This window comes from Somniosus microcephalus, unplaced genomic scaffold (genome assembly GCF_052327205.1).
Source record: "Somniosus microcephalus isolate GS21.2 unplaced genomic scaffold, FLI_Smic_1.0 unresolved_chr1, whole genome shotgun sequence".
NCBI classification, from domain to species: domain Eukaryota; kingdom Metazoa; phylum Chordata; class Chondrichthyes; order Squaliformes; family Somniosidae; genus Somniosus; species Somniosus microcephalus.
In genome coordinates this window covers 167,279,275-167,297,218 of record NW_028225179.1, presented here as the reverse complement: position 1 = coordinate 167,297,218, position 17,944 = coordinate 167,279,275, and the positions used below count along the sequence as shown (strand labels likewise).

At 54.9% G+C, this 17,944-nt stretch overlaps 2 protein-coding genes across 2 annotated transcripts in view; both read right to left on the bottom strand.

The window, feature by feature from the left end:
- LOC147096508 (nuclear factor 7, brain-like) overlaps positions 1-3,938 on the bottom strand; it is a 59,579-nt gene extending 55,641 nt beyond the window's left edge. Inside the window, exons 1-3 of the mRNA XM_085975310.1 lie at positions 1,869-3,938; positions 1,673-1,768; positions 806-1,039 (exon numbers count right to left, since the gene is read on the bottom strand). Of these exons, the coding sequence (XP_085831436.1) occupies positions 806-1,039; positions 1,673-1,768; positions 1,869-2,261 (723 nt within the window). The 5' untranslated portion in view covers positions 2,262-3,938. The remainder of the gene's footprint in view (positions 1-805; positions 1,040-1,672; positions 1,769-1,868) is intronic.
- A 1,897-nt stretch (positions 3,939-5,835) lies between these two features.
- The window catches only part of LOC147096507 (uncharacterized), a 56,188-nt gene continuing 44,079 nt past the window's right edge, over positions 5,836-17,944 (bottom strand). Inside the window, exon 8 of the mRNA XM_085975309.1 lies at positions 5,836-10,238. Coding sequence (XP_085831435.1) covers positions 10,119-10,238 — 120 coding nt within the window. The 3' untranslated portion in view covers positions 5,836-10,118. The remainder of the gene's footprint in view (positions 10,239-17,944) is intronic.

Genomic DNA, 17,944 nt, shown 5'->3' with positions numbered 1-17,944 from the left:
TTCACTGTAACTGTAGGCAGTTTATCAATTCACTGTAACTGTGGGCAGTTTATTAATTCACTGTAACTGTGGACAGTTTATCAATTCACTGTAACTGTGGACAGTTTATCAATTCACTGTAACTGTAGGCAGTTTATCAATTCACTGTAACTGTGGACAGTTTATCAATTGACTGTAACTGTGGGCAGTTTATCAATTCACTGCAACTGCAGGCAGTTTATCAATTCACTGTAACTGTGGACAGTTTATCAATTCACTGTAACTGTGGACAGTTTATCAATTCACTGTAACTGTGGACAGTTTATCAATTCACTGTAACTGTGGGCAGTTTATCAATTCACTGTAACTGTGGGCAGTTAATCAATTCACTGTAACTGTGGACAGTTTATCAATTCACTGTAACTGTGGACAGTTTATCAATTCACTGTAACTGTGGGCAGTTTATCAATTCACTGTAACTGTGGACAGTTTATCAATTCACTGTAACTGTGGGCAGTTTATCAATTCACTGTAACTGTGGACAGTTTATCAATTCACTGTAACTGTGGACAGTTTATCAATTCACTGTAACTGTGGACAGTTTCTCAATTCACTGTAACTGTGGACAGTTTATCAATTCTCTGTAACTGTGGACAGTTTATCTATTCACTGTAACTGTGGACAGTTTATCAATTCACTGTAACTGTGGGCAGTTTATCAATTCACTGTAACTGTGGACAGTTTATCAATTCACTGTAACTGTGGGCAGTTTATCAATTCACTGTGACTGTGGGCCATTTATTCTCATGGAACAAGCGCTCGTTACCTTCAGGAAAGTGAGTGTGTCTTGTTCCTCGAGTTGTCTCCGAATGAATGACATTTCTGCCTCAGCGCTTTCTAACTGTTGCTGAATTCCCTGAAGGTTACGTTCCATCCTCTGTAGAAGCTCCCGCTCTCGCTCCTTGAGGTCTCTGGTTATTCGCTGCTCTTTTTCATTCAGGACCTGGTGCATTTTCCCAAACTGAGCTGTAACGTGATGCTGCAAGCGGGTCGACTGATCCTCTGGAGTGAAGTGGGTAAACAATACACAACAACAACAACTTATTGTTGCTTTTAACATACTAAATCCCAAGGCGCTGCACAGGAGTATTAAAAGGCAAAAAGATTTGACACCGAGCCACATAAGGAGAAATTTGGGCAGGTTGGTTTTAAGAAGCGTCTTAAAGGAGGAAAGAGAGGTAGAGAGGCGGAGAGACTTCGGCAGGGAATTCCAGAGCTTAGGGCCGAGGCAACAGAGGGCACGGCCACCAATGGTGGAGCGGTTATAATCAGGGATGCTCAAGAGGGCAGAGTTAGAGGAAAGTAGATATCTTGGGGGGCGATGACGGCAGATTTGAGGGCGAGGGCGACAGTATCTGAGGAGAACCGTTGACAATGTCAGCTAACATGGGAGCCAGAAAAGGAAGTTGGGTGGTCAGCAGTTTGGTGGGAACAGGGTCGAGGGAGCAGGAGGTGGGTCTCATGCACAAGATGAGCGCGGCGAGGTCGCGAGGGGAGATTGGAGAGAAACTGGAGAAAGATGTGAGTTCAGGGCTAGAGCAGGGGTTGGGTGGGGGCGGGGGAACCTTAGAGCAAGAGGGCGAAAAGAGAGCGGACTGAGGCCCAAGAGAAGCAGCAGAGAGGGAGCACTCACCCTGATGGCTGAAATCTTCTGTTTCTGTTCAGATTCACTCTCCAGCCCGCGGGCCTTCCTGTCTGCTGCCGAGTCCAATGCTGACTGCAGTTTCTCCTGGAATTTAAGGGGCAAAGTCCCAACAGGAAATGTTCAGCCAGCAGGCTATGAAAGTGACTGAGTGAAGCAATATGAAGTGATAAAAGCAGTTTGTTACCTTGGCGACATCGACGGCCTCAGTCAGAGGGATGAAGGAGTGGTTTTTATGCCTTCTCCCGTCCCGACAAATAAGGCAGATCAATTCGTCGTCGGTCTGACATAGCAGCTTCACCTTCTCCCGGTGCTCCTCGCAGACTTCGCTTTGCTTCTCTTCCGGGCTGAGCTGCAGGTCTCGAACTTTCTCAGCCAGGTTCACTAAGTTCCAGTTGACCTTGAGGTTTCTGTTGGGGGTCACCTGGCGACACGCCGGACAGGCCTGTGTCTGCTGTTTGTCCCAATATTCAGTCAGGCAAACCCGGCAGAAGTTGTGGCCGCAGTCCAGGCTAACTGGGTCGTTAAACAGCTCAAGGCAGACGGCGCAGGTTAATTCCTCTGCAAAACTCGCCGCCATCTCCACACCCACGACTTCCTGACTCAGACTGCTTTCAGTTCCACGCTCGGTGGGGAGGGGAGGATTCCGCCCAGGTTCCTACTTTCTGCATGTGTGTGTGTGTGTACGTGCACTCCTGAGCAGTCAACAATGTTACCACGTTTCACTGGGATCTGCTTTGGGAAATGGTAGAAAGCAAATTTTCCCCTTGTACCACGATATGCTTGCATTTCTACAGCACCTTCCACGACCTCAGGACGTCCCAAAGCACTTTACAGCCAATGACGTACTTTTTTTTAAATTGCAGTCGCTGTTATAATGTAGGAAACCCAGCAGCCAATTTGCGCACAGCAAGCTCCCACAAACAGCATTGTGATAATGACCAGATACTGTTTTAAACACACTGGCCCAGAAATTCGGGTCTCCACGGGTGATTATGCACGGGGTACTCACCCGTAGGCCCGATGGAAGTGCCGGTTTCCTGCATGCACTGCGCATGCGCGGGAAACCGGCGCTTCCGTTCCTCTGAAGAAAGGGGTTCAGAGGTCGAACACATGCGCAGGAGAGGCAGCGCGTCCGCATCAAACTTCAGGTCTTTTTACAGGTTTTCCCGTGAGGGTAAGTCTCCAGGAGTTAGACATTTAAAAAGCAGGCTTAAGGCCTGCTTTTTACAAGGTAAGTGGTGAATTAATTAAAATTAAAACATTTTTTCCACAGGTTTATTATTTTTAAATACTTTAAAGCAAGGTAAGTTGATTTTTAGCCCCGTTAGAAAATAAAATTATTTATTTCAAAAATTTAAATTATTGTTTAAAATAGTTATTTCATGTAATTTGTAACTTATTTTAAAAATGTGATTTAAAAAAAAATTTATTTGAAGATTTAGTGCTATTTTGGGGCCGTAGTATTTATAAGTCTTGACAGCTCTTCCTGTCAGACTTATGAATGGAGCATTCCCTGCTCCGATTGGCTCTCCATGGCCCACGTGATCCCAGGGGACGCATCGAACTAACTGCGCCCCTGGGATACGCAAGCACTGCGCGCCGGCAGTTGGAGGAGGCCCAGGATCGGAATTCCACGCGGGCCCACAGCTCAACGGCCGGCACGCAAGGTAAGTGCAGGTTGGGGGCTTGCACCCGCGGGAAGCCCCCAACCCGAATTTCTGGGCCATTATTGTAATGAGCTGCTGCTAGGGTGCCTATTGTTTTGAGTGGAACTGGTGGGAGAACCTGTCCAGTGAGGTATAATGGGTGAGATAATTCCAGTGTTACATGGTGTTAGACTCCATGGTTACTCCCCAAGACTGGGCACCTAGCGGGGGGAGCTGTCCAGTGAGGTATAATGGGCGAGATTGGGTACTGTTTCACCCTTGCAATGAAGGATGAAGCACTGCTGATGTTACAGGGCACTAGGACAATGAAGAGTGTGTGGTGGCAGCCATCTGACATCCAAATAAGTGGTGTGTTTCTGTGTAGGTGTGAGCACTGTGTGTGAGCAATGTGTGTGTGTAGGTGTGAGCAGTGTGTGTAGGTGTGAGCACTGTGTGTGTGTGTAGGTGTGAGCACTGTGTGTAGGTGTGAGCAATGTGTGTGTGTAGGTGTGACCAGTGTGTGTGTGTAGGTGTTAGCACTGTGTGTAGGTGTGAGCACTGTGTGTGTGTAGGTGTGAGAACTGTGTGTGTAGGTGTGAGCAGTGTGTGTAGGTGTGAGCACTGTGTGTGTAGGTGTGAGCAGTGTGTGTGTGTAGGTGTGAGCAGTGTGTGTAGGTGTGAGCAGTGTGTGTAGGTGTGAACAGTGTGTGTAGGTGTGAGCACTGTGTGTGTGTAGGTGTGAGCAGTGTGTAGGTGTGAGCACTTTGTGTGTAGGTGTGAGCAGTGTGTGTAGGTGTGAGCACTGTGTAGGTGTGAGCACTGTGTGTGTAGGTGTGAGCAGTGTGTGTGGTGTGAGCACTGTGTGTGTGTGTAGGTGTGAGCAGTGTGTAGGTGTGAGCACTTTGTGTGTAGGTGTGAGCAGTGTGTGTAGGTGTGAGCACTGTGTAGGTGTGAGCACTGTGTGTGTAGGTGTGAGCAGTGTGTGTGGTGTGAGCACTGTGTGTGTGTGTAGGTGTGAGCAATGTGTGTAGGTGTGAGCACTGTGTGTGTGTAGGTGTGAGCAGTGTGTGTGTGTAGTATGAGCAGTGTGTGTAGGTGTGAGCAGTGTGTATGTGTGTAGTTGTGAGCACTGTGTGTGTAGGTGTGAGCACTGTGTGTGCAGGTGTGAACAGTGTGTGTATAGGTGTGAGCACTGTGTGTAGGTGTGAGCACCGTGTGTGTAGGTGTGAGCACTGTGTGTGTGTAGGTGTGAACAGTGTGTGTATCGGTGTGAGCACTGTGTATAGGTGTGAGCACTGTGTGTAGGTATGAACACTGTGTAGGTGTGAGCTCTGTGTGTAGGTGTGAGCAGTGTGTGTAGGTGTGAGCACTGTGTGTAGGTGTGAGCAGTGTGTGTAGGTGTAGATGTGAGCACTGTGTGTGTATGTGTGAGCACAGTGCGTGTGTGTAGGTGTGAGCAGTGTGTGTATGTGTAGGTGTGAGCAGTGTGTGTATGTGTAGGTGTGAGCAGTGTGTGTGTGTAGGTGTGAGCAGTGTGTGTGTCGGTGTGAGCACTGCGTGTGTATAGGTGTGAGCACTGTGTGTAGGTGTGAGCACTGTGTGTGTAGGTGTGAGCACTGTGTGTAGGTGTGAGCAGTGTGTGTATGTGTAGGTGTGAGCAGTGTGTGTGTTGGTGTGAGCACTGCGTGTGTATAGGTGTGAACACTGTGTGTAGGTGTGAGCAGTGTGTGTGTATAGGTGTGAACACTGTGTGTAGGTGTGAGCAGTGTGTGTAGGTGTGAGCACTGTGTGTGTAGGTGTGAGCAGTGTGTGTGTCGGTGTGAGCACTGCGTGTGTATAGGTGTGAACACTGTGTGTAGGTGTGAGCAGTGTGTGTGTCGGTGTGAGCACTGCGTGTGTATAGGTGTGAACACTGTGTGTAGGTGTGAGCCGTGTGTGTGTATAGATGTGAACACTGTGTGTAGGTGTGAGCAGTGTGTGTAGGTGTGAGCACTGTGTGTATAGGTGTGAGCAGTGTGTGTAGGTGTGAGCAGTGTGTGTGTCGGTGTGAGCACTGCGTGTGTATAGGTGTGAACACTGTGTGTAGGTGTGAGCAGTGTGTGTGTATAGGTGTGAGCAGTGTGTGTAGGTGTGAGCAGTGTGTGTAGGTGTGAGCACTGTGTGTATAGGTGTGAGCAGTGTGTGTAGGTGTGAGCAGTGTGTGTAGGTGTGAGCAGTGTGTGTAGGTGTGTGTGCTGACCTGGAAGGGACCAATTGTAGCAGTGTTCTTAAACTGGTCCATCTCAATGCAAGTCTTCAATTTCAAGATTCAAATATTGATTTAAAACGAGACTTTGTATTTTAAGTTAAATGGATCTTGCTTTAACACTTGCTCTGTATTTGAAAATAGTAAAGCTTTGTCTGTGAAGCTCTGCAAGTACTCTGTGTCCTTGTTAAGGCTGGTCAGTAGCGCAGAACTGTTAGTCCTGGGTCAGACAGTGAAAATACTGAAGTTAGACTGGAATGGAAAAGTCGCAATCAAAACAGCAATTTTATTGGAAACATTACAAGCTGCAGAATTACAGCTAGACTGTGTGGGGAATCTTTCTGCACTAACCATGTTAATCAGACCGAGGTAGGGATTGTCTTCCCATCCTGGAATCCCATGTCTACCTTGCACTGCTCCAGGTTATACACATCACGCTACACACCAAGCGATGTTTCTGCGACTCCGCTTCAACCCCAGCCATCCTCCCAATCTCTGGTTTTCACCTAGAACCCTTTGGGAAGGGGGAATCATTCTGCGTTCAGTCTGTACTGGTGAATGGTATCAGGGTACATAGACAACACTGGGGAAACCCAGGCAGCTCCCTTGGTAAGTCTGGTGCATAGAGTTGGTGGGGATGTCTGAAAGTTCACGTATCCAAAAGGAAGGTGGAAGGCATAGCCTCATTTCTTATAAAAAAATTATAAGAACAGCATATTAAAATAAGCACAAGTTGCAACGTAACTGTAAAATACCAAAAACTGTGGGTAATCCTAGGTCAGGTACAATGAAAATATTGTTTGTTGTGGGCCGGGCGGCCATGTTTATACTGGGTAGAGCGGCCATGTTTGTAGGGGGCAAGGTGGCCATGTTTGTCGTGTGCCAGGCGGCCATGTTTGTTGTGGGCCGGGCGGCCATGTTTGTCGTGGGCTGGGCGGCCATGTTTGTGGTGGGTAGGGCGGCTGTTTGTGGTGGGTAGGACGGCCATGATTGTTGTGGGTAGAGCGGCCATGTTTGTAGTGGGTAGGATGGGCATATTTGTCATGGGCCGGGCGGCCATGTTTATACTTGGTAGAGTGGCCATGTTTGCAGTGGGTAGGGTGGCCATGTTTATACTGGCTAGAGCGGCCATGTTTGTAGGGGGTAAGGTGGCAATATTTGTCGTGGGCTGGACGGCCATGTTTGTCGTGGGCCAGGCGGCTGTTTGTAGTGGGTAGGACGGCCATGTTTGTTGTGGGTAGGGCGGCCATGCTTGTAGTGGGTAGGATGGCCATGTTTGTTGTGGGTAAGGTTGCCATGTTTGTAGTGGGTAGGGCGGCCATGTTTGTCATGGGCTGGGCGGCTGTTTGTAGTGGGTAGGACGGCCATGTTTGTAGTGGGTAGGGCGGCCATGCTTGTAGTGGGTAGGATGGCCATGTTTGTAGTGGGTAGGGCGGCCATGTTTGTAGTAGGTAGGTCGGCCATGTTTGTAGTGGGTAGGGCGGCCATGTTTGCAGTGGGTAGGGTGGCCATGTTTGCAGTGGGTAGGGTGGCCATGTTTGTAGTGGGTAGGATGGCCATGTTTGTTGTAGGTAGGGTTTCCATGTTTGTAATGGGTAGGGCGGCCATGTTTGCAGTGGGTAGGGTGGCCATGTTTGTAGTGGGTAGGATGGCCATGTTTGTTGTAGGTAGGGTTTCCATGTTTGTAGTGGGTAGGGCGGCCATGTTTGTAGTGGGTAGGGCGGCCATGTTTGTAGTGGGTAGGGCGGCCATGTTTGTAGTGGGTAGGGAGGCCATGTTTGTAGTGGATAGGATGGCCATGTTTGTTGTAGGTAGGGTTGCCATGTTTGTAGTGGGTAGGGCGGCCATGTTTGTAGTGGGTAGGGCGGCCATGTTTGTAGTGGGTAGGGTTGGATGTTTGTAGGGGGTAAGGTGGCAATGTTTGTCGTGGGCTGGGTGGCCATGTTTGTCGTGGGCCGGGCAGCTGTTTGTAGTGGGTAGGGTTGCCATGTTTGTTGTGGGTAGGGTTGCCATGTTTATAGTGGGTAGGACGGCCATGTTTGTTGTGGGTAGGGCGGCCATGTTTGTAGTGGGTAGGATGGCCATGTTTGTAGTGCGTAGGGCAGCCATGTTTGTAATGGGTAGGGCGGCCATGTTTGTAGTGGGTAGGGTGGCCATGTTTGTAGTGGGTAGGGCGGCCATGTTTGTAGTGGGTAGGGCGGCCATGTTTGTAGTGGGTAGGGTGGCCATGTTTGCAGTGGGTAGGGCGGCCATGTTTGTAGTGGGTAGGATGGCCATGTTTGTTGTAGGTAGGATTGCCATGTTTGTAGTGGGTAGGGCGGCCATGTTTGTAGTGGGTTGGGTGGCCATGTTTGTAGTGGATAGGGCGGCCATGTTTGTAGTGGGTAGGGCGGCCATGTTTGTAGTGGGTAGGGCGGCCATGTATGTAGTGGGTAGGGTTGCCATGTTTGTAGGGGGTAAGGTGGCAATGTTTGTTGTAGGCTGGGTGGCCATGTTTGTCATGGGCCGGGCGGCTGTTTGTAGTGGGTAGGGTTGCCATGTTTGTTGTGGGTAGGGTTGCCATGTTTGTAGTGCGTAGGGCGGCCATGTTTGTAGTGGGTAGGGCGGCCATGTTTGTAGTGGGTAGGGCGGCCATGTTTGTAGTGGGCAGGGCGGCCATGTTTGTAGTGGGCAGGGTGGCCATGTTTGTAGTGGGTGGAGCGGCCATGTTTGTAGTGGGCAGGGCGGCCATGTTTGTAGTGGGCAGGGCGGCCATGTTTGTAGTGGGTAGGGCGGCCATGTTTGTAGTGGGTAGAACGGCCATGTTTGTAGTGGGTAGGAGGGCCATGTTTGTAGTGAATAGGGCGGCCATGTTTGTTGCGGGTAGGGCGGCCATGTTTGTAGTGGGTAGGGTGGCCATGTTTGTAGTGGGTAGGGCGGCCATGTTTGTTGTGGGTAGGGCGGCCATGTTTGTAGTGGGTAGGGCGGCCATGTTTGTAGTGGGTAGGGCGGCCATGTTTGTAGTGGGTAGGGCGGCCATGTTTGTAGTGGGTAGGATGGCCATGTTTGTAGTGGGTAGGGCGGCCATGTTTGTAGTGGATAGGGCGGCCGTGTTTGTAGTGGGTAGGGCGGCCATGTTTGTAGTGGGTAGGGCAGCCATGTTTGTAGTGGGTAGGGCGGCCATGTTTGTAGTGGGTAGGGCGGCCATGTTTGTAGTGGGTAGGGCAGCCATGTTTGTTGTGGGTAGGGCGGCCATGTTTGTTGTGGGTAGGGTGGCCATGTTTGTTGCGGGTAGGGCGGCCATGTTTGTAGTGGGTAGGGCGGCCATGTTTGTAGTGGATAGGGCGGCCATGTTTGTAGTGGGTAGGGCGGCCATGTTTGTAGTGGGTGGGGCGGCCATGTATGTAGTGGGTAGGGTTGCCATGTTTGTAGGGGGTAAGGTGGCAATGTTTGTTGTAGGCTGGGTGGCCATGTTTGTCATGGGCCGGGCGGCTGTTTGTTGTGGGTAGGGTTGCCATGTTTGTAGTGCGTAGGGCGGCCATGTTTGTAGTGGGCAGGGCGGCCATGTTTGTAGTGGGTAGGGCGGCCATGTTTGTAGTGGGCAGGGCAGCCATGTTTGTAGTGGGCAGGGCGGCCATGTTTGTAGTGGGTGGAGCGGCCATGTTTGTAGTGGGCAGGGTGGCCATGTTTGTAGTGGGTAGGGTGGCCATGTTTGTAGTCGGTAGGGCGGCCATGTTTGTAGTGGGTAGAACGGCCATGTTTGTAGTGGGTAGGATGGCCATGTTTGTAGTGGGTAGGGCGGCCATGTTTGTTGTGGGTAGGATGGCCATGTTTGTAGTGGGTAGGGCGGCCATGTTTGTAGTGGGTAGGATGACCATGTTTGTAGTGGATAGGATGGCCATGTTTGTTGTAGGTAGGGCGGCCATGTTTGTAGTGGGTAGGATGGCCATGTTTGTAGTGGGTAGGATGGCCATGTTTGTAGTGGGTAGGGCGGCTATGTTAACTTCAGTGAAAGTCCCCCTTGGATGGTGTCAAAACCCCACTCTATCCCAGTTCAGGTTTACCGATATAACGCCATCACCACTTCAGAACGGTGCAATTAATCAATGAATTACTTTCTGAAGTACAGTCAGTGTGACGTAGGTCGAATTTTAAACTACGAAAATGATTTGCTGTGCTTTAACTGTCCTTTCTCTGGCAATGGTAACCCCGCTGAACTTGCAGGTATTTGCTGAATTCACATTGACAAGTAACTGTTACAGCACTGCTCCCCGAGAGGCTGCGGGACTGGAGAGAGCTGAGAGGTAGCTTCATTTCTGATGGTGAGTCCTGTAAAGCAGAATTCCAACTATGGCAGTGTTTTTGAAAGGTGCGGGGAAATTTTCTGCTCTTGCTGTGGTGCGTCCGTTGCCCTGGGGCAGATCTTGGGGAAACTCTGCATGCGCAGCTTGTGGTTCCTGATAATGAAGTGTCGAGCAGGCACTACACATTCCCCCCGCCCCCCGGTAGACAGGGTTCAGCAAGTAAGAGCACGCAAGCAAAAAACCTGCCCGTATTAAGCAGGCTAACAGAGAGCAGCGATGTGCAAGTTTCCATCGACTCCAGCCACTGCCAACAGCTGCCCATCAAGAATACTATCCACAGCCTGTACAGTGTTCCTGCCCAGCACGATCCCACCTAGGTCCTGCGAGGAGAAGCAGGCAACAGAAGCACAAAGTTAACAGTAAGACCCGCTGCATTTTCCCCACTAATGGTTACATATTGGAGATAGTTTTAATTTAAAGGGTATTTTACCTTAATTTATGTCCCTCCCTCCTTCCCCTGTTTTGTCCCCTCGCGATCCTCCCCAGAATGCTGTCAATGCCACTCGGAGAGATGTTGTGGGGTTGGCCCATCTGCTTTTCCCTTTTATTTTACCTTCCCACACAGCATGTCTGGACCTGTAACCTATCCCTCCGAGAGTGACCCCTCCGAGAGTGACGCATCCCTCCGATAGTGACCCTGAGAGTGACACACTCCTCCGATAGTGACCCCTCCGAGAGTGTGACATCCCTCCGAGAGTGACCCCTCCGAGAGTGACACATCCCTCCGAGAGTGACCCCTCCGAGAGTGACGCATCCCTCCGATAGTGACCCTTCCGAGAGTGACACATCCCTCCGAGAGTGACCCCTCCGAGAGTGACACATCCCTCCGATAGTGACCCTTCCGAGAGTGACACATCCCTCCGAGAGTGACCCCTCCGAGAGTGACACATCCCTCCGATAGTGACCCTTCCGAGAGTGACACATCCCTCCGAGAGTGACCCCTCCGAGAGTGACACATCCCTCCGATAGTGACCCTTCCGAGAGTGTGACACCCCTCCGAGAGTGACCCCTCCGAGAGTGACACATCCCTCCGATAGTGACCCCTCCGAGAGTGTGACACCCCTCCGAGAGTGACCCCTCCGAGAGTGACACATCCCTCCGAGAGTGACCCTGAGAGTGGCCCGCCCCGCCGAGAGTGACCTCTCCGAGAGTGACCGTCCCTTCCGAGATTGACCCCTCCGAGAGTGACACACCCCTCCGAGAGTGACCCTGAGAGTGACACACTCCTCCGAGAGTGACTCCTCCGAGAGTGACACATCCCTCCGAGAGTGACCCTGAGAGTGACACACTCCTCCGAGAGTGACCCTGAGAGTGACACACTCCTCCGAGAGTGACCCCTCCGAGAGTGACCGTCCCTTCCGAGATTGACCCCTCCGAGAGTGACCCTTCCAAGAGAGACCGAACCCTCCGAGAGTGACCCCTCCAAGAGTGACCGATCACTCCGAGAGTGACCCCGAGAGTGACCCAGCCCTCCGAGCGTGACCCCTCCGATAGTGACCGAACCCTCCGAGAGTGACCCTGAGAGTGGCCCGCCCTGCCGAGAGTGACCTTTCCGATAGTGACCGACCCCTCCGAGAGTGACCCCGAGAGTGACACACCCCTCCGAGAGTGACCTCTCCGAGAGAGACCGAACCCTCCGAGCGTGACCCTGAGTGGCCCGCCCTGCCGAGAGTGACCTCTCCGATAGTGACCAACCCCTCCGAGAGTGACCCCGAGAGTGACACACCCCTCCGAGAGTGACCTCTCCGAGAGAGACCGAACCCTCCGAGCGTGACCCTGAGTGGCCCGCCCTGCCGAGAGTGACCTCTCCGATAGTGACCAACCCCTCCGAGAGTGACCCCGAGTGACACACCCCTCCGAGAGAGACCGAACCCTCCGAGAGTGACCCCTCCGAGAGTGACTGAGCCCTCCGAGTGACACCTCCGAGATTGACTCACCGTGAGAGTGACCCTGAGTGTGACACACCCCTCCGAGAGTGACCAAACCCTCCGAGAGTGACCCTGAGTGTGACACACCCCTCCGAGAGTGACCAAACCCTCCGAGAGTGATCCTGAGTGTGACACACCCCCCCCGAGAGAGACTGAACCCTCCGAGAGTGACGCTGAGTGTGACCCACCCCTCTGAGACCGAACCCTCTGAGAGTGACCGTGAGTGTGACACACCCCTCCGAGAGTGACCCTGAGTGTGACACACCCCTCCGAGTGACCGACCCCTCCGAGAGTGACCCTGAGTGTGACACACCCCTCCGAGAGTGACCCACCCCTCCGAGAGTGACCCCTCCGAGAGTGACCGTCCCTTCCGAGATTGACCCCTCCGAGAGTGACCCTTCCAAGAGAGACCGAACCCTCCGAGAGTGACCCCTCCAAGAGTGACCGATCACTCCGAGAGTGACCCCGAGAGTGACCCAGCCCTCCGAGCGTGACCCCTCCGATAGTGACCGAACCCTCCGAGAGTGACCCTGAGAGTGGCCCGCCCTGCCGAGAGTGACCTTTCCGATAGTGACCGACCCCTCCGAGAGTGACCCCGAGAGTGACACACCCCTCCGAGAGTGACCTCTCCGAGAGAGACCGAACCCTCCGAGACTGACCCCTCCAAGAGTGACCGATCACTCCAAGAGTGACCACGAGAGTGAACCAGCCCTCCGAGCATGACCACTCCGATAGTGACCGAACCCTCCGAGAGTAACCCCGAGAGTGACTGACCCCTCCGAGTGTGACCCCATCCGAGAGTGACCCTGGGAGTGGCCCACCCCTTCAATAGTGGCCGAACCCTCCGAGAGTGACCCCGAGAATGACCCAGCCCTCTGATTATGGCCGAACCCTCCGAGAGAGACCGAACCCTCCGAGAGTGACCCTGAGTGTGACACACCCCTCCGAGAGTGACCCTGAGTGTGACACACCCCTCCGAGAGAGACCGAACCCTCCGAGAGTGACCCTGAGTGTGACACACCCCTCCGAGAGACCGAACCCTCCGAGAGTGATCCTGAGTGTGACACACCCCCCCGAGAGAGACCGAACCCTCCGAGAGTGACCCTGAGTGTGACACACCCCTCCGAGAGTGACGCTGAGTGTGACACACCCCTCCGAGTGACCCAGCCCTCCGAGAGTGACCCTGAGTGTGACACACCCCTCCGAGAGAGACCGAACGCTCCGAAAGCGACCCTGAGTGTGACACACCCCTCCGAGAGTGACCCACCCCTCCGAGAGTGACCCTGAGTGTGACACACCCCTCCGAGAGAGACCGAACCCTCCGAGAGTGACCCCTCCGAGAGTGACTGAGCCCTCCGAGTGACACCTCCGAGATTGACTCACCGTGAGAGTGACCCTGAGTGTGACACACCCCTCCGAGAGTGACCAAACCCTCCGAGAGTGATCCTGAGTGTGACACACCCCTCCGAGAGTGACCAAACCCTCCGAGAGTGATCCTGAGTGTGACACACCCCTCCGAGAGAGACTGAACCCTCCGAGAGTGACCGTGAGTGTGACACACCCCTCTGAGAGAGACTGAACCCTCCGAGAGTGACCGTGAGTGTGACACACCCCTCCGAGAGAGACTGAACCCTCTGAGAGTGACCCTGAGTGTGACACACCCCTCCGAGAGTGACCCTGAGTGTGACACACCCCTCCGAGAGTGACACACCCCTCCGAGAGTGACCCCTCCGAGAGTGACCGTCCCTTCCGAGATTGACCCTGAGTGTGACACACCCCTCCGAGAGTGACACACCCCTCCGAGAGTGACCCTTCCAAGAGAGACCGAACCCTCCGAGAGTGACCCCTCCAAGAGTGACCGATCACTCCGAGAGTGACCCCGAGAGTGACCCAGCCCTCCGAGCGTGACCCCTCCGATAGTGACCGAACCCTCCGAGAGTGACCCTGAGAGTGGCCCGCCCTGCCGAGAGTGACCTTTCCGATAGTGACCGACCCCTCCGAGAGTGACCCCGAGAGTGACACACCCCTCCGAGAGTGACCTCTCCGAGAGAGACCGAACCCTCCGAGCGTGACCCTGAGTGGCCCGCCCTGCCGAGAGTGACCTCTCCGATAGTGACCAACCCCTCCGAGAGTGACCCCGAGAGTGACACACCCCTCCGAGAGTGACCTCTCCGAGAGAGACCGAACCCTCCGAGCGTGACCCTGAGTGGCCCGCCCTGCCGAGAGTGACCTCTCCGATAGTGACCAACCCCTCCGAGAGTGACCCCGAGTGACACACCCCTCCGAGAGTGACCTCTCCGAGAGAGACCAACCCCTCCGAGAGTGACCCCGAGTGACACACCCCTCCATGAGTGACCACTCCGAGAGAGACCGAACCCTCCGAGCTTGACCCCTCCGAGAGTGACCCTGAGAGTGACACACCCCTCCGAGAGTGACCCCTCCAAGAGTGACCGTCCCTTCCGAGACTGACCCCTCCGAGAGTGACCGTCCCTTCCGAGACTGACCCCTCCGAGAGTGACCCTTCCGAGAGAGACCGATCACTCCAAGAGTGACCACGAGAGTGACCGAACCCTCCGAGACTGACCCCTCCAAGAGTGACCGATCACTCCAAGAGTGACCACGAGAGTGAACCAGCCCTCCGAGCATGACCACTCCGATAGTGACCGAACCCTCCGAGAGTAACCCCGAGAGTGACTGACCCCTCCGAGTGTGACCCCATCCGAGAGTGACCCTGGGAGTGGCCCACCCCTTCAATAGTGGCCGAACCCTCCGAGAGTGACCCCGAGAATGACCCAGCCCTCTGATTATGGCCGAACCCTCCGAGAGAGACCGAACCCTCCGAGAGTGACCCTGAGTGTGACACACCCCTCCAAGAGTGACCCTGAGTGTGACACACCCCTCCGAGAGTGACCCTGAGTGTGACACACCCCTCCGAGAGTGACCCTGAGTGTGACACACCCCTCCGAGAGTAACCGAACCCTCCAAGAGTGACCCTGAGTGTGACACACCCCTCCGAGAGTGACCAAACCCTCCGAGAGTGACCCTGAGTGTGACACACCTCTCCGAGACCGAACCCTCCGATAGTGACCCTGACTGTGACACACCCCTCCGAGAGACCGAACCCTCCGAGAGTGATCCTGAGTGTGACACACCCCCCCGAGAGAGACCGAACCCTCCGAGAGTGACCCTGAGTGTGACACACCCCTCCGAGAGTGACGCTGAGTGTGACACACCCCTCCGAGTGACCCAGCCCTCCGAGAGTGACCCTGAGTGTGACACACCCCTCCGAGAGACCGAACGCTCCGAAAGCGACCCTGAGTGTGACACACCCCTCCGAGAGTGACCCACCCCTCCGAGAGTGACCCTGAGTGTGACACACCCCTCCGAGAGAGACCGAACCCTCCGAGAGTGACCTCTCCGAGAGAGACCGAACCCTCTGAGAGTGACCCCTTCGAGAGTGACTCACCCCAAGAGTGACCCTGAGTGTGACACACCCCTCCGAGAGAGACCGAACCCTCCGAGAGTGACCCCTCCGAGAGTGACTGAGCCCTCCGAGTGACACCTCCGAGATTGACTCACCGTGAGAGTGACCCTGAGTGTGACACACCCCTCCGAGAGTGACCAAACCCTCCGAGAGTGACCCTGAGTGTGACACACCCCTCCGAGAGTGACCAAACCCTCCGAGAGTGACCCTGAGTGTGACACACCCCTCCGAGAGAGACCGAACCCTCCGAGAGTGATCCTGAGTGTGACACACCCCCCCCGAGAGAGACTGAACCCTCCGAGAGTGACGCTGAGTGTGACACACCCCTCCGAGAGTGACCCTGAGTGTGACACACCCCTCCGAGAGAGACCGAACCCTCCGAGAGTGATCCTGAGTGTGACACACCCCCCCGAGAGAGACTGAACCCTCCGAGAGTGACCGTGAGTGTGACACACCCCTCCGAGAGTGACGCTGAGTGTGACCCACCCCTCTGAGACCGAACCCTCTGAGAGTGACCCTGAGTGTGACACACCCCTCCGAGAGTGACCCTGAGTGTGACACACCCCTCCGAGTGACCCACCCCTCCGAGAGTGACCCTGAGTGTGACACACCCCTCCGAGAGAGACCGAACCCTCCGAAAGTGACCCTGAGTGTGACACACCCCTCCGAGTGACCCACCCCTCCGAGAGTGACCCTGAGTGTGACACACCCCTCCGAGAGAGACCGAACCCTCCGAGATTGACCCTGAGTGTGACACACCCCTCCGAGAGTGACCCTTCCAAGAGAGACCGAACCCTCCGAGAGTGACCCCTCCAAGAGTGACCGATCACTCCGAGAGTGACCCCGAGAGTGACCCAGCCCTCCGAGCGTGACCCCTCCGATAGTGACCGAACCCTCCGAGAGTGACCCTGAGAGTGGCCCGCCCTGCCGAGAGTGACCTTTCCGATAGTGACCGACCCCTCCGAGAGTGACCCCGAGAGTGACACACCCCTCCGAGAGTGACCTCTCCGAGAGAGACCGAACCCTCCGAGAGTGACCCTGAGTGGCCCGCCCTGCCGAGAGTGACCTCTCCGATAGTGACCAACCCCTCCGAGAGTGACCCCGAGTGACACACCCCTCCGAGAGTGACCTCTCCGAGAGAGACCGAACCCTCCGAGAGTGACCCCTCCATGAGTGACCACTCCGAGAGAGACCGAACCCTCCGAGAGTGACCCCTCCATGAGTGACCACTCCGAGAGAGACCGAACCCTCCGAGCTTGACCCCTCCGAGAGTGACCCTGAGAGTGACACACCCCTCCGAGAGTGACCCCTCCAAGAGTGACCGTCCCTTCCGAGACTGACCCCTCCGAGAGTGACCGTCCCTTCCGAGATTGACCCCTCCAAGAGTGACACACCCCTCCGAGAGTGACCCTTCCGAGAGAGACCGAACCCACTGATAGAGACCGAACCCTCCGAGAGTGACCCCGAGAGTGACACACCCCTCCGAGAGAGACCGAACCCACTGAGAGAGACCGAACCCTCCGAGACTGACCCCTCCAAGAGTGACCGATCACTCCAAGAGTGACCACGAGAGTGAACCAGCCCTCCGAGCATGACCACTCCGATAGTGACCGAACCCTCCGAGAGTAACCCCGAGAGTGACTGACCCCTCCGAGTGTGACCCCATCCGAGAGTGACCCTGGGAGTGGCCCACCCCTTCAATAGTGGCCGAACCCTCCGAGAGTGACCCCGAGAATGACCCAGCCCTCTGATTATGGCCGAACCCTCCGAGAGAGACCGAACCCTCCGAGAGTGACCCTGAGTGTGACACACCCCTCCGAGAGTGACCCTGAGTGTGACACACCCCTCCGAGAGAGACCGAACCCTCCGAGAGTGACCCTGAGTGTGACACACCCCTCCGAGAGACCGAACCCTCCGAGAGTGACCCTGAGTGTGACACACCCCTCCGAGAGAGACCGAACCCTCCGAGAGTGACCCTGAGTGTGACACACCCCTCCAAGAGTGACCCTGAGTGTGACACACCCTTCCGAGACCGAACCCTCCGAGAGTGACCCTGAGTGTGACACACCCCTCCGAGAGTGACCCTGAGTGTGACACACCCCTCCGAGAGTAACCGAACCCTCCAAGAGTGACCCTGAGTGTGACACACCCCTCCGAGAGTGACCAAACCCTCCGAGAGTGACCCTGAGTGTGACACACCTCTCCGAGAGACCGAACCCTCCGAGAGTGACCCTGAGTGTGACACACCCCTCCGAGAGTGACGCTGAGTGTGACACACCCCTCCGAGTGACCCAGCCCTCCGAGAGTGACCCTGAGTGTGACACACCCCTCCGAGAGTGACCCACCCCTCCGAGAGTGACCCTGAGTGTGACACACCCCTCCGAGAGAGACCGAACCCTCCGAGAGTGACCTCTCCGAGAGAGACCGAACCCTCCGAGAGTGACCCCTCCGAGAGTGACTGAGCCCTCCGAGTGACCCCTCCGAGATTGACTCACCGTGAGAGTGACCCTGAGTGTGACACACCCCTCCGAGAGTGACCAAACCCTCCGAGAGTGACCCTGAGTGTGACACACCCCTCCGAGAGTGACCAAACCCTCCGAGAGTGACCCTGAGT